Source organism: Rhincodon typus, chromosome 6, assembly GCF_021869965.1.
Source record: "Rhincodon typus isolate 14 chromosome 6, sRhiTyp1.1, whole genome shotgun sequence".
Classification (NCBI taxonomy): Eukaryota; Metazoa; Chordata; class Chondrichthyes; order Orectolobiformes; family Rhincodontidae; genus Rhincodon; species Rhincodon typus.
The window spans coordinates 65585077-65600628 of NC_063337.1; the positions used below are offsets into that span (position 1 = coordinate 65585077).

General features: G+C 41.9%; 1 protein-coding gene across 1 annotated transcript in view; it reads right to left on the reverse strand.

Annotated features, from left to right (window-relative positions):
* Positions 1-15552, reverse strand: part of abcc4 (ATP-binding cassette, sub-family C (CFTR/MRP), member 4) — a 458391-nt gene that overhangs the window by 253224 nt on the left and 189615 nt on the right. The window contains exon 12 of the mRNA XM_048598320.1: positions 2782-2876. Within this exon, the coding sequence (XP_048454277.1) occupies positions 2782-2876 (95 nt within the window). The remainder of the gene's footprint in view (positions 1-2781; positions 2877-15552) is intronic.

Here is a 15552-nt window from a genome sequence, read left to right on the forward strand (position 1 = left end):
TGATGGGCACAAACTTTCATCTATCTTCCAATCGTCCAACAATAGAGTGTCCTTTAGTCTTGAAATGGCTTAATTGATGTTGAAGCTGTTAACAATTCCATAAATCTTTCAGCCAGTCCTTCCTCGTTGAAGTCACAGTCTCTGTCTTTGCACCAATATCTGCCAACAAAATGGTCAGTCGCTTTTCTCCACTGTTCCCAGACATAAACTTAAGTTTCACGTGTCTTCATTGCATTTCATGTATCCTTTGCAAAATCTAAATGACAGAAATTGAGTGATAATTTGATGAAGGACAGCTTTGAAAAGCACAAAAGACCTTTGCTGGCAGACCTCTTAACGCACTTAAGATTTTTTTTCTGAAGAAGGGTCTAGGCCCGAAACGTCAGCCTTCCTGCTCCTCTGATGCTGCTTGGCCTGCTGTGTTCATCCAGCTCTACACCTTGTTATCTCAGATTCTCCAGCATCTGCAGTTCCTACTATCTCTGAAACAATCTTTCCCAGGATGTTGTCTGGATTCAAGTGTACTAGCCATAAGGAGAGGTGGGACAAACTTGGATTGCTTTTGCTGAAATGTTGGAGGCTGAGGGGTGACCTGATAGAAATACATAAAATTATAAGAGGCATGGAGAAGGTGGATAGGTCGGTGTCTTTTTCCCAGGGTGGAAATGTCAAATGGTAGGGAACATAGTTTTAAACTTACCCCTCTCCCCTTAAATGAGGTGCGCTGAGAAAGTTTTTACACAGAGTAGGTGGTAGGTGCCTGGAATACACTACCAGGGAGGTGCTAAAATCAGATATGTTAGCAATGATTAAGAGGCACTTAGACATATGAACATGCAGGATAAGGAGGAATACGGGCTATGTGCAAGCAGATGGGATTAGTTTAGAATGGCATCACAGTTTGCACAGATATGGTGGGCCAAAGGGCCTGTACCTGTGTTGTACTGTTCTATGCTGTTTAGATGCGCTGGTGGTATATTGGTAATGCCACTGGCCTAGTAATCCAGAGGTCCAGGCTACCGGTCTGGGGAACACAAGTTCAATTCCTAAAATGACTGGGAAAACAGTTCCAGGGAGGGAAGTTGGTTTATGACGAAGCTTATAAAATACTGTTGTGTCTGGAAGCAGTGTTTCATCAGCTAAATCGTCTGATTATACTGACAGCTCTCTGACTATAGATAGCACAACTCTGCTGCTGTTAGAGACCTCAACTAATAGGAGAATAATTCCCTCCTGACGTTCAGAACACATCCGAGATGTGAGCACTTGCTAACTTCCCATTGTGCCAAATTGGAGAGGTGACAAACCTAATGAGATCTTCAAGACAGTCCAGAGGGTAGGCCTGATGAAGGGTCTAGGCCCGAAACGTCAGCCTTTCTGCTCCTATGATGCTGCTTGACCTGCTGTGTTCATCCAGCTCTGCACCTTGTTGTCTCAGAGGGTAGGCCTGGTGGGTTTCGACGACACTGTTTTTCTGGGTCCACAACTGGTATAGAAATGATTACCACTGCAGGTAGCTGCTAAGCAGCTACTGGATGCCATTTTACTGGAAAGTTAAAGACCTTTCGGAAAGACAGGAGGAAGGAAAAATGGTGGGGTGGTGTAGTTAATAAGATGAAAGGACGACAGTTGGGAGAGGTGATATGTATAGACCCCAAATAGTAGTCACACTGTAAGAAAATCTATAATTCAATAAAGAATTGGAGCATGTAAAAAGAATAGAAAAGCATAGTTATTTTGGGCTACTTTAATCTTATTGATTGAGTTAATCAAGTTGGATACGGTTGCTACAATGATTTTGTCCCTAATTCCTGGGATGAGGGCATCACTGGCTAGGCCAGCTTTTATTGCCCATCCCAGAGGGCAGTTAAGAGTCAACCACATTGCTGTGGTAGAGTCACATGCTGGCCAGACCAGGAAAGGATGGCAGTTTCCTTCCCCAAAGGACGAGTGAACCAAATGTTTTTTTCTGATAATGAACAATGGTTCGGTTCATTGTCATCATCAGACTCTTAATTCCAGATGTTTTAAAATTGAATTCAAATTCCACCACCTGCCGTGTCAGGACTCAAACTCGGATCCCCAGAACATTACCTGGATCTCTGGATTAACAGTCCAGTAATAATGTGTCTAGGCCACCACCTCCCCATGAATATTCATAGAATGCATTAGGGATCATTTCCTATAGCAATATGATATGCAGCCAACCAGGGAACAGACTATCTTGGATCTGGTAACGCATAATAACTGGTTTAATAACTGACCAGAGTAAAATATCCTCCAAGGAAGTAGCGATAATAACATGACAGTGGCAGACATTTAAGAAGGCAATTCATGACTCTCAGCAAACCTGTATTACAGAAAGGAAGAAGTCTAAGGATAAACTAACTAAGCAAGTTTAGGTGTGAGTGTGTCATAATGCACTAATTAAACATGCTGCCAAAAGCTAAATTAAAGTGTCACAGGGAAAAAGTTTCATGTTTCCTGCTTAAATATGCATTCTTCATTCTGGGAGATGATCTCGTCAGATGATCACTAGTGTGGTGCTTTAAGAGGTGGATCGATAAGCCCTGTTCATGTGAATCTCAGCCAATTGTTTACTAACCATGCATAGATAATTCATTAAAAAAACAAAAGTAGCTCTTGAAACAGCTACAATTCTTTAAAAGGAAAGTTTACCTACACTTGGCAAAAAAGAAATCTTCATTTTCTTCAAAAGCATTCTCTCAGTACAGAGTTACAGATTCCAGCCAAGTCTGGTATAGTAAGCAGCTCACTTACCTAGCCAAATTAATTCGAGCTTTTTGTCCTCCACTGAGTGTGACTCCACGATCTCCAATTTGAGTCAGGTCACCATCCTGAAGCAGTTCCAAATCCTATGGAAGTTACACAACATTTTTTTCAATAAATTCTGCATTATCACTTTAAAGTGGTTTCATTACAAATCTTGCTTTGACCAAAGATTACTTCATATATATAAAACTCTAGGGGTTCCATACAGCAATGATTTTGAGACACTCTCCTTCCAGTGAGATATATCCTTACACCAGAATTAACCTGCTGCAATTTAAGTTTCTTTTTTGACTGAACCTCATGAGCAAGCTTTCTAACTGTTTCAGCTCATATTCTAAAGATCTAAACCAATCAAGGTGAAGCTGGGACAACAAGGTGCAGAGCTGGATGAACACAGCAGGCCAAGCAGGAAGGCTGACGTTTCGGGCCTAGTGAGAATGCTTACATGTTTCTACTGCGTTTAAAAAAATTATCAGGAGCATAACTTTCCTTAAAAGTGAGCTTTCTTTGCCAAGCTTTTTTACGTTTCTGAATATTAACTCATCACAGGAATGAACAAAGACACAAGTCATTAGTCAGTTCAGAAACTTCTTTCAACTGTGGTCAACTGTACCTGCTGTCTAGAACTCTACAACCACGATCCTTCATTTTCCCCAATGCTCCTTTGTCTGTCTCTTGTAGAAAGATTTCAACCCTCGCCTTTTTATCCTGCCTCTACTTCATTCCATAGGCTCCTCAGCTTGTGAACATAGGAAATGCATACAATTTTATGTTCAAATAATTTTGACAGCTAAGAATCCCAAATCAGTTTATACAAGTTAACTGAAACTACGGTTGTTAGCCTTCTACGTCATGCACTATTTCAGTTACAAAGGTTATTTCATTAAATTGATCCTACAGCCACATGGGCAAATCTACTCATCTGAGCCACATGACCACTTTTCAAATTCTAGTGCTTCCCTCTGCAGCATGAGGTAGGCATTACACTAGGGCACATACATAAGAACATAAATTCTTCACTTGGAAATATTTATTGCAAAACCTTGATACACTGGGGAAAAAAAAGTGTCTCTTCAAACAATGGAAAATAAAGCTACAAATCAATTCGTTGATTTGAATGAAACCGTGTAAAATAGCTGACAATGACACATCCCTCCCTTACACACTCAAAGCTTTCTACACTCGGTTTGAGCAGAGTACCATTGGCATGGCAATGCCTGCTCTGATAGCCTCAGACACACCTGTTCCCTCTGTCACTGCTTTAGAAGTCAAATCAGGCTGCCTGGGAGCCAACATAAGGAAAGCAACAGGCCCAGACAGTGACCTCGGCCAAGCACTCAGATTCCGTGCAGACCAACTGGTGGAGGTATTCACCGACATCTTCAACCTCTCCCTCCTAAAGCCAAAGTCTCCACCTACTTCAAGAAGGCCACCATCATCCCAGTACCCAAGAAAACACATGCAATGCACCTTAATGACTACCTCCCAATAGCTCTAACTTCAATAATCTTGAAGAGCTTCAAGAGGCTGGTCATGGCCCACATCAACTCCAGCCTCCCAACCTGCCTCAATCCCCTACAGTTTGCCTACTGATATGGGCGGCACGGTGGTTCAGTGGTTAGCACTGCTGCCTCACAGCACCAGGGACCTGAGTTCAATTCCACCCTTGGGCAACTGTCCATGTGGAGTTTGCACGTTCTCCGTGTGTCTGGGTGGGTTTCCTCCGGGTGCTCCGGTTTCCTCCCACAATCCAAAGATGTGCAGGTTAGGTGGATTGGCTATGCTAAATTGCCCATAGTGTCTGGGGGATGGTCCTGGGTGGGATACTCTGAGGATCGATGTGGACTTGTTGGGCTGAGGGGCCTGTTTCCATATTGTAGGGATTCTATGATTCTACAATTCTATAACAGATCCACAGAGGATGCTATATCCTTCACCTTGCACTCATTCCTGGAACATCTAGATAACAAAGACACCTACATCAGACTCCAACTTCAACACCATTATCCCCTCCAGACTGATCTCAAAACTGCGTGACCTTGGTCTCAGCTCTGCTCTCTGCAACTGGATCCTCAGCTTTCTGACCCATGGGCCGCAATCATTGAGGATGTGTAACTGCATGTCCTCCACAATAACACTCAACACTGGAGCTCCTCATGGATGCATCCTCAGCCCCCAACTATAGTTCCAATATACCTACGACTGTGTTGACAAATTCCAAATGAATGTCATCTACAAGTTCGCTGACAACACCACTGTAGTGGGACGGATATCTAACAACGATGAGTCAAAATACAGAAGGGAGATTGGGGGCTTGGTGACGTGGTGCAATGAAAACAATCTGTCTCTCAATGTCAGTAAAACTAAAGAAATAATTGTTGACTTCAGAAAGAAAGGAGGAGAACATGCCCCCCTCTACATCACCAGAACTGAGGTTGAGAAGGTGGAGAGCATCTAGTTCTTCGGAGTGACGATAACCGATGACCTGTCCTGGACTTACCATGTAAATGCGACAGTCAAGAAGGCACAACAATGCTTCTTCTTCCTCAGGAGGCTCAGGAAATTTTGTAATGTTCATAAGATCCCTCACCAGCTTCTACAGATGCACCACTGAAAGCATACTGCCTGGCTGGTATGGAAACTGCTCTGCCCAGGACCATAAGAAACTACAGAAGGTGACATGCACAACCTAGACCATCACAGAAGCCAACCTTCCATCCAAGGACTCTATTTACACAACTTACTGCTGCAGAAAGGCAGCCAACATCATCAAAGACCCATTGCACCGTGGTAATGACCTCCTACAACCTCTTCAGACAGAAGATACAGAAGCCTGAACACACGCACAAGCAGGCCGTTCTTTCCAGCCGTTATCAGACTGTTGAATGGACTCTAGCCTCAAATAATGTAACCTGCAATGTAACCTGTATGCTTCTAAGCCTCGAAGTCTTTTTGATCTGTACATCCTTTGCTTGCTGTGATCTGCCTGTAATGCTCGTAAACAAAGCTTTTCACTGTATTCTGGTACACTTAACAATAAAAAAAATTAATCAATCACATGGTGATCAAAGTATATACTCCACTGAACAACTCCAAGAAAATAAATCATCCTACATTCAGTATTTGCAGATTAGAAGAGATAGCGGGTTATTCAACCAAGGCCATCATAGTTTGATGCACTAATACTGTTTGTAAATCAAAAAGTGCAGTTAAAACATTTATCTGAGTCAGTGAAAGAACAAAAATATTGTGGTTCACTGAAAAATAAATCACTCTCAAAAAGGTTTCCTTAAAAACATTCTTAGATTTTGGTGGGACAAGAGGACAATCAATACAAAGCTCACCGAACCAGTGTCTGTCCCGGATAAAATGACCAGCTCTGGTCTACATTAAGCTGCTGGAAATTGGCCAATAAGTCACAGAGACACAGGTTAATGCTGGAACAGGCCACATAGTTAGTCAAAATGAGGACTGACTCCTAAAATGGATCAGGTTCTCAGCAGGGACTTTGGGTGAGCTGCATAATCACTTCAGCTGTTGGTAGCTTGATATCAACCCTGTTGTTTAAAGTTCTAAAAGTTCATTTTATTCAAATTTCTAGCAAGGCAGATTTGGATGATGATGTGATAACAGTGAAAAGGGCAATTTGACAGAACTCCATTTCCAAATAAAATTACAGCAGAATGATTTAACAAGCCTCAGAATTCTTGCTTATAAAGATGTAACCATCATTCAACTCCTTAGTTCTAATATCAGCCTCTGTTTGTCAATGTTATCTTGGATACTTGACAAATCAGAGAAGGTAATGTTGTCAAGTCTGTTATTTTAGATAAATAGTGAATCACAGTGTATTATTATGCATAGCACTAGCATGTTAGGAGAGAACTGCAAATCCATTCAGCAATGCCTCATAACAAGCTACAAGGAAGTGATGCCCCTTGAGTTTCCATTTTTTTTTGCCTGAGCTAAGCAACAATTCCAAAATGAGCTTGATTCATAAAAACATTGACAGCTGTACAGGACGGATGTTGGCTCAAAAGAGAGAGAGATTTACATGAATTTATTATAAATACTGGATTTATGTGTTGACAAATTACACTGGCATAAGTTTACAAAGGACAGAATACCTATCATGTTTAACATAAATGGAGGGATGTTAGTAGAATCTAATCTGAGATAAGAGGAACTGAGTAGTTGAAGAAGTATCAGTTAATCAAAGAAGTTAAATAAGGATAATTACATAGGGATGTGGGTACAGCTAGATGGAATGGACTGGGAAAGGAGTCAACTGCAAAGACAGTTGACTAATGAAAATAGTTCAAGACTCAGAGCACAGTGAGGAAAAAGAATTTTAGAAAAAGAGGATAAAAAGATCATGGTCAATGAAATAAGTTAAGGATAGGACCAAACTGAACGAAAAAAACAAATGTGGCAAAGTGGTAGTCCAGAGGATTGGCAAAGTTGTAAAAGCCTAAAGAAAATGAGAAAATCAACTGAGGGTAACCTAGCAAGTAACATAAAAACAAACTGTGATATCTTCTATATAAAAGAAAGGCCAAAATGAATATAGGGCCTTTATAGCATGAGGCTGAAAATGGTAAACCAGCAAATGGCAGAGTCAAATAAATACTTTGCATCAGAGTCATACAGTCATGGAGCATAGAAAAAGGCTCTTCAGCCCAGTGTCTGCGCCAGTCAAAAACATCTATCCAGCCATTCTAATCCCCCTAATTAGTCCAAACAGTAAAGAACACAAACAGCATTCAAAAATGACTAAATAATCAAAAGGTTAAAGTGGGGTGAGGAAATAAACACAGTAACTATCATGAGAGAAAGAATATTAGTAAAATCCTTCTGTCAAGTCTCCCCCGACCAGCCTCCACCACTTCAGAGTTTAACCCCATAGGGTTAAAAGGACAGCACAGTGGCTCAGTGGTTAGCACTGCTGCCTCTCAGTGCTAGGGACTCGAGTTTGATTCCATCCTCAGGCAGAAGTCTGTGTGGAATTTGCACATTCTCCCCATGTCTACATGGGTTTCCTCCGGGTGCTGTGGTTTTCTCCCACAGTCCAATGATGTGTAAGCTAGGTGGATTAGTCAGGCTAAAATGTGGGGTTACAGGGACAGGGCAGTGGGGTGGGTCTGTATGAATTGTTCTTAGGAGGGTCAATGTGGACGCAATGGGCTGAATGGCCTGCCACATTGTAGGAATTCTACGATAAAAGTTGACGTGTCCCCTGGATCCAACTGGTTGCATCCTAGGATTTTAAAGGAAACATTTACAGAATTACTGAATACACTGGTAGCAATCACCCAAGAATCCTCAGCTTCTTGCTCTGTAGACTAGCATTTTCCCAATCATTGATGATAGGCTAACTGGCCTGTAATTACTTGCTTATTTTTGTCACCTTTTCCTTTTCAATAAGCATGTTACGTTGACAGTTTTCCAAAACTCTGGGACTTTTCCAGAAGCTAAGGAATCTTGAGAGATTACTACCAGTGTATTCACTAGCTCTGTAGCTACCTCCTTCAAAATCCTAGGATGCAACCCATCAGGTCCAGCATTCACATCAGCTTTTAACCACATTAATTTCACTAGTACACCATCCATCAGTCAAGTCAACTTAACACCTGCAAACGGGAAAATACTAGTCTATTATAAAGTATGTAATAGTAGAGAAAATTGAATTTTTAGAGGTGGTGAAAAAGGTGATCAAGGAGGGTAGAGAAACGGATGTTGTCTACGTGGATTTTAGTAAGGCTTTCGACAAGGTCCCTCATGGTAGGCTCATCCAGACAACAAAGAAGCATGGGATCCACCGCAACTTGGCTGCGTAGATTCAGAATTGGCTTGCCCATAGAAGGCAGAGGCGAAGTGGTGGAAGGTTGTTTATCAGGCTGGAGGTCTGTACTGGGCCCTCTGCTGTTTGCGATATGTATAAATGACTTGGATAAAAATGTAGATGGGTGGGTTAGTAAATTTGCAGATGATATAAAGATTGGTGGAGTTGTGGATAATGTAGAAGGTTGTCAAAGGATACAGTGGGATATAGATCAGTTACAGATACGGGCAGAGAAATGGCAGATGGAGTTTAATCTGGGTAAGTGTGAGATGCTGCACTATGGGGGATAAAATGTTAAGGAAAAGTATACAGTTAATGGCAGGACCCTGAATAGCACTGAGGGGTACCTTAGGGTTCAAGTCCATAGATTCCTTAAAGTGGCCACGCAAGTAGATAGGGTGATAAAGAAGGCAATATGGCATGCCTGCTTTTATTGGTCAGGGAATTAAATACAAGAGTCAGGATGTCATATTGCAGCTTTACAAAATTTTGGTTAGGCTACATTTAGAGTACTGCATTCACTTCTGTTCGCCACACTACAAGAATAATGTGGAGGCTTTGGAGAGGGTGCAGAAGAGGTTTACCAAGATTCTGCCTGGATTAGATGGTTTGAACTATAAGGAAAGGCGAGAAAAGTTCAGATTGTTTCTCTGGAGTGGCGGAGGCTTGTGGGGGGAGACCTGACAGAAGTCTATAAAGTTATGAGATGCATAGTTGACAGTGAGAATCTTTTTCCCAGAAGTTGAAATGTCGAAAACCAGGGAGTATACATTTAAGGTGAGAGGGGGAAGTTCAAAGGAGATATAAGAGGCAAGTTTTTTTTTTTAAACACAGAGTGTGGTAGGAGTGTGGAACCCGCTACCGGGGGTGAGGGAGGAGGCAAATATGATACAGCCAATTAACAGACTTTTAGATAAGCACATGAATAAGGAAGAAGTGAAGGGATTTGGACCAAGGGCAGGCAGAAGGGATTAGTTTCATTTGGCATCATGTTCGGCACAACATCACCGACTGTACAGTTCTATGTTCTAGAGCATTTAGAAATAAAGAATAAATCAAGCAGAGTCCACGTGGCTTTGTGAAGGGGAAGTCATGTCTAACAATGTTATTACAGTTCTTTGAGAAGTTAACAAGTAGGATAGATAAAGGGAAACCAGTATATGTAACATTTTTGAATTTCTAATAAGTTTACGATGAGTACTGCACATAAGGCAACTTAAGATAATATAAGCCTATCGTATTGAGGGCAGTATATTAGCATAGATAAAGGATTGGCTAACCAATATAAGACAAAGTTCAGGTAAATGGGGCATTTTCAGGAATATCAACCTGTAACTACTGGACTGCCACAAGCATCAGTGCCGAGCCACATATACCTTACAATATATATTAAAGACTTGGATGAGGGAAGCGAATCTACTATCAGCAAGTTTGTAATTGACACAAAAATAGGTGGAAATTCAAGAGGAGAGGATGACACAGTCTACAGAGGGACATAGATAGGTTAAGTAGGCTTGTATTGATTGAAATTCAGTAGAATGAGAGGAGACCTTATTGAAACATACAAGATTCTCAGAGGACTTGACAAGGTAAACATGGAGAGGTTGCTTCCCTTTGTGAGAAAGTTGAGGACCAGAGGGTCTAATCTCAAAATATGGGATCTCCCATTTAAGACAGAGATAAGAAGGAATTTCTTGTTTCAGAGCTAGCCAATCTGTGGAAATCCTTACCGCAGAAGGTCAGTGAGGGCAGAGGTTAAGTGCATTCAGGGCTGAAACAGACAGACATTTAATTAGGAAAAGAATCAAGAGTTATAGGGAAAAAGGCAGCTGAGGATCATTAGATCAGCCATGATCTTATTGAACAGCAGAGCAAAAACTACACGTTTCTTCTCCTACTTATTACTGTCAATATATATACCACATATTTCCGAACAAAACTTCGTTATGCGTGGTTGATTCGCTCGTCGAGCTGGTTCATTAGGTCACAGACGTTTCATTACCACGCTGGGTAACTTCATCAGTACAGCCTCCAATGAAGTGCTGTTGTATTTTCCTGCCAGGTATTTAAACTCTGGGGTCTATTGGAATCGGTTACCTCATTTCCGGTTTTTCTTTGCAGTGGTGTTTATTGATGGCCTTCTTGGAGAACCAAGCCTCTAGAAATTCCCGTGCCTGTCTCTGTTTGGCCTGTCCTAGGATCTTGATGTTGTCCCAATCGAACTGGTGGCTCTCCTTATCCATGTGAATGGAGACAAGTGAGTACTGGTCATGTCTTTTTGTTGCTAGTTGGTGTTCATGTACTCTTGTGGCCAGTTTCCTTCCTGTCTGTCCAATATAATGTTTGTCACAGTCCTTGCATGGGATCTTGCATATCTGTTGTTCTGTCCATAGTGGGTAAGGGGTCTTTGGTTCGAGTTAGCAGTTGACGTAGGTTTGTGTGCCACTCTGATGCCCAATGGTCGTAGGAGTCTTGTGGTCAGTTCGGATATGTTCTTGATGTACGGTAATGTGACGAGTGTGTCAGGACGTACTGTATCTTCCTGTTACTGTTTGTGTAATAGGCATTGTCAGACCCAGCTGTTCGGGTATCCGTTGTTCTTAAATACTTGGTAGAGGTATTCTTCTTCATTTTGGCATAGTTCTGGGTTGCTGCAGAGTGTTGTCGCACGTTTAAATAGTGTTTTTACACAACTCAGTTTGTGGGTGTTGGGGTGGCTACTGTTGAAATTCAGGACTTGATCCATATGTGTGGCCTTTCTGTGTATCTTTGTCAGAAATTCCCCATTGGTCCTGCCTTCTACCATGACATCCAGGAATGGGAGCTGTTCGTTCTTTTCTTCTTCCCAGGTGAATTTGATGCTGATGACAGTGTTGTTTATAAGTTGATATATTTCCTCTAGTTTAGTCTGTTTGATGATAACGAAAGTGTCGTTCATGTATCAGGTCCATAGTTTAGGTTGGATCTGCGGAAAGGCTATGCTTTCAAGTCTCTGCATCACCGCTTCTGCTATTAGCCCGGAGATAGGTGACCCTATAGGTGTCCCGTTGATTTGTTCATAGATTTGGCCATTAAAGGTAAAGTGGGTCATGAAGCATAGGTCCAGTAACTTCAGCACGTTGTCTGTGGAGATGGTGTTACTCGGGTCTCGTTCTTTTATAAGTGCTGCTAGTGTTTCTCTTGCCAGTGGTATGTCAATCGATGTGAATGGGGTGGTAACATCAAAGGACACCATGGTCTCGTCCTCGTCTATTCTTATGTCTTTGAGGGAATTGAGGTACTCTTGGGGTGAGTGGATTGAGTGAGATGACTTGCTGATGAAGTGCTTCAGTCTTCTTTGTAACTACTTGGCTAACCTGTGTTCGTGTGCCTCGGAGGGAGACTGGGTCTGAGGGGTACTTCCGGTTTGTATACTTTTGGGAGGCCGTAGAATCAGGGGGTGTTTGTCTCTTCAGGTTTCATTTTTAGGTAGTTAGCTTTGTTGATTTGTCCAGTCTGTTTGAGTATCTTTAGTGTGTTGATTACTTTATTAACCTGTTGTGGTGTTGGGTCTATTTGTATTTGCCGATATGTATTCGTGCCTGCTAGCAGCGTCTGTGCTTTAGTGAGGTAGTCCCGTTTGTTTGGTATTACTGTCATGCGCCCTTTGTCTGCTGGTAGGATTATGATGTTGTTGTCTTTTTTCAGTCCTTCTAGGGCCTTCTTTTCTGATGTGTTAAGAGTGTTAAGTTCGTTCCTTCTGGTCAGTTTCGGGACCAATGTCTGTCTTATGCCTTGTTGTGTTTCCTCATTGATGCCGTTGCTCTTCAGTGTGGATTCTAGTGTGGCTAAGAACTCTGTCCTGTTAGCATCTCTGTGGTTGTAGTTGAGTCCATGAATTAGAACAGCTTTCGCTGTGTCTGTTCGTGTCCTGTCTAAGAAGTATCTTAGACAACAAGGTGCAGAGCTGGATGAACACAGCAGGCGAAGCAGCATCATAGGATGCATCCTATGATGCTGCTTGGCCTGCTGTGTTCATCCAGCTCTACACCTTGTTGTCTCAGATTCTCCAGCATCTACAGTTCCTAATATCGCTGATACAATTTTAACCCAACTGCAAAGTCTCTTCTAAAGATCCTATGCTGCTGCTTGGCCTGCTGTGTTCATCCAGCTCTACACCTTGTTGTCTCAGATTCTCCAGCATCTATCTAAGAAGTATTTTACCCAGGTTGTCATTTTGGTGGGCTAGTTTGGCTAGTTTTTCTTGTAGGATCTGTCTTTTCTTGGTTCTTGTTATTTGTTGACAGATATTAATGGCTCTTTCGAAGGCTGTTGTCCACTCTAGGCTGGTTGCATCTAGGAATACGGTTTTTTGGCATGTAATTTCCCTGTCATAACTGTGGGGCCGGTTGTGTACATCATTAATCATTACCTTTACCATTCTGCGGCCATTGTGTTCAGCTGTCCTATGTGCATATCAGTTGTTGATGGGAGGTTTGTATCCGACACTGTGCGGTATTACCTGGTTCCTGAGGAATCCATGCAGGAAGTAGAATTGCACGTGGGTAGCGCTCTGTTCATCTGGCCTAGGTTTCCAGGTCATTTCCGGGCCAATTTGAGCGTACTGCACTCAAAGGTGTCTGAGTAGATTTGTAGCTTGGGTTCTAGATACTGTGGTTGGTTGGCTTGCCAAGCTGGTTCGTTAGTTTGCAGACTTTTCATTACCCTGCTGGATAACATCATCAGTGCAGCCACCAATGAAGTGCTGTTGTGTTTTCCTGCCAGGTATTTAGACTCTGGGGTCTGTTGGAATCGATTACCTCATTTCGGTTTTTCTTCACAGTGGTGTATATATAGGGTCTAATTCTATGTGTTTATTGATGGCCTTCTTGGTGGAGAACCAAGCCTCTAGAAATTCCTGTGCTGGTCTCTGTTTAGCCTGTCCTAGGATCTTGATGTTGTCCCAATCGAACTGATGGTTCTCCTTATCCATATGAGTGGAGACAAGTGAGTACTGGTCATGTCTTTTGGCTGCTAGTTGGTGTTCATGTACTCTTGTGGCCAGTTTCCTTCCTGTCTGTCCAATGTAATGTTTGTCACAGTCTTTGCGTGAGATCTTGTATATCAGGACCTATTCCAAGACTTGAGCACATAATCCAGATTGGTACTTCCATGCAATTGAAGAAATACTGTATTGTCATGTATTTTGGATGAGAAATAACATCAAGGCTCTAACTGTATGTACCAGCACATACAAAATATTTTATAGTACATTTTTGAAGAACACAGAGACTTCTCAATTGTCTTGACCAACGTTCATCTCACAAACTCCAAGGCAAATTAATGATTATTTATCAATTTATGGAATTTTCCTTAATGGCTTCTTTAATGATTTTTCTGATTAAAAAATATCAAATTTATTGGTATGACAGAGTTTAGAATTCCCCAGACATGAAAAATATCATTAATGCAAACATTTTCTCATTCTCCTCTGTCAAGACATTTTTAACTTATTCATAATATTATTAATCCAACAACAACAACAGGAAAGTGCCTTTGTCTATACCGTGATGGAGAATGTATCCAGATTTGACTGAGTAGGGGAAGGACAGTGCCAGTGGCGGTGAGTACAACTTGAACCCAGGGATTTTGACCATTTGGCATTTGCAATTTTTTTAAGAAAGTGACGTTACAGAGAAGCTGTGTCTGTTTGGCGATAAGGGACCTGTATCAGGGACTAGCTTGTATTGTACATAATTCAGAAAGGTGTATAACAATTTAGGAACTATCAAAGAATAATAGTTTTTTAAACAATAAATAAAACTAATTAACTGTACCAAAAATGTACAGGTGATGTGTTGTCCGTACAGGATGTGGAAGCTGGTGGATCCTGTTGCAAGCCATGGTGACCATATCTGCAGTAAATGTCTGCAGCTTGAGGAACTCTAGCTCAGAGCTGATGAGCTGAAATCTGAGCTTCAGGTACTGTGGCACACCAGGATGGGCTGAGTTAATCTGATGCTGCACTTCAGGTAGTTCCAATCTATAGCTTAATTATTTCAAATTTGGCCACTGATCAGGGACAAGAGGGTGTGACAACAAGAGAGGCAGGGAGAGGGATCCTCAATGTAATAATGGATCAGTTTTGGATCTTGTCCAACAGGTACGAGGTACTTTTCTCCTTGTATAAATGAGGAAAAAGTCTGCAAGGAGGATGGTCAAACTGACAACTGCACTGTGGTCCAGGAAGCTATTCAAGTGGGGGGAGCACAAAAAGTGATAGTGTTAAGAGATTCTATTCATAGGGGGAAAGATGGCATCTTTTGTGAGCAGGATCAAGACTCCTGCTCTGTGTGTTGCCTACCTCACACTAAATGTAAAGAATATCTTGAATTGGCTTGAAGGAATCCTGGAGAAGGAGGGGGAGGATCCAGTTGTTGTGGTTCATGTTGGTACCAACAACATAGGCAAGAGGTCCTATTTGGGGAATATCAGAAATTTGGAATAAAATTAAAAACAAGAATTTAAAGCTAATAATCTCTGGATTATTACCTGAGCCATATGCAAACTAGCAAATATATAAGATTAGTAAAGATGTAGCTAAAGGAGTGGTGTCGGAAAGAGGGGTTCCATTTCAAGGAGGCACTGGCACCAATATTGGGACAAGAGGGAATGGTACTGTTAGGATGGGATCCACCTCAACTGAACTGGGACCAGGATTACAGCGGAAAGTCAAAAGACTTAATTAGTTCACGGTGGAGGGGAAATCTCAGGACAGGTTAAATCATAGAATCCCTACAGTGTGGAAACAGGCACTTCAGCCCAACAAGTCCACACCGACCCTTAGAACATCCCACCCAAACCATCCCCCTCACCTAAACATCCCTGACTCTATGGGCAATTTAGCATGGCCAATCCACCTAACTTACACATCTTTG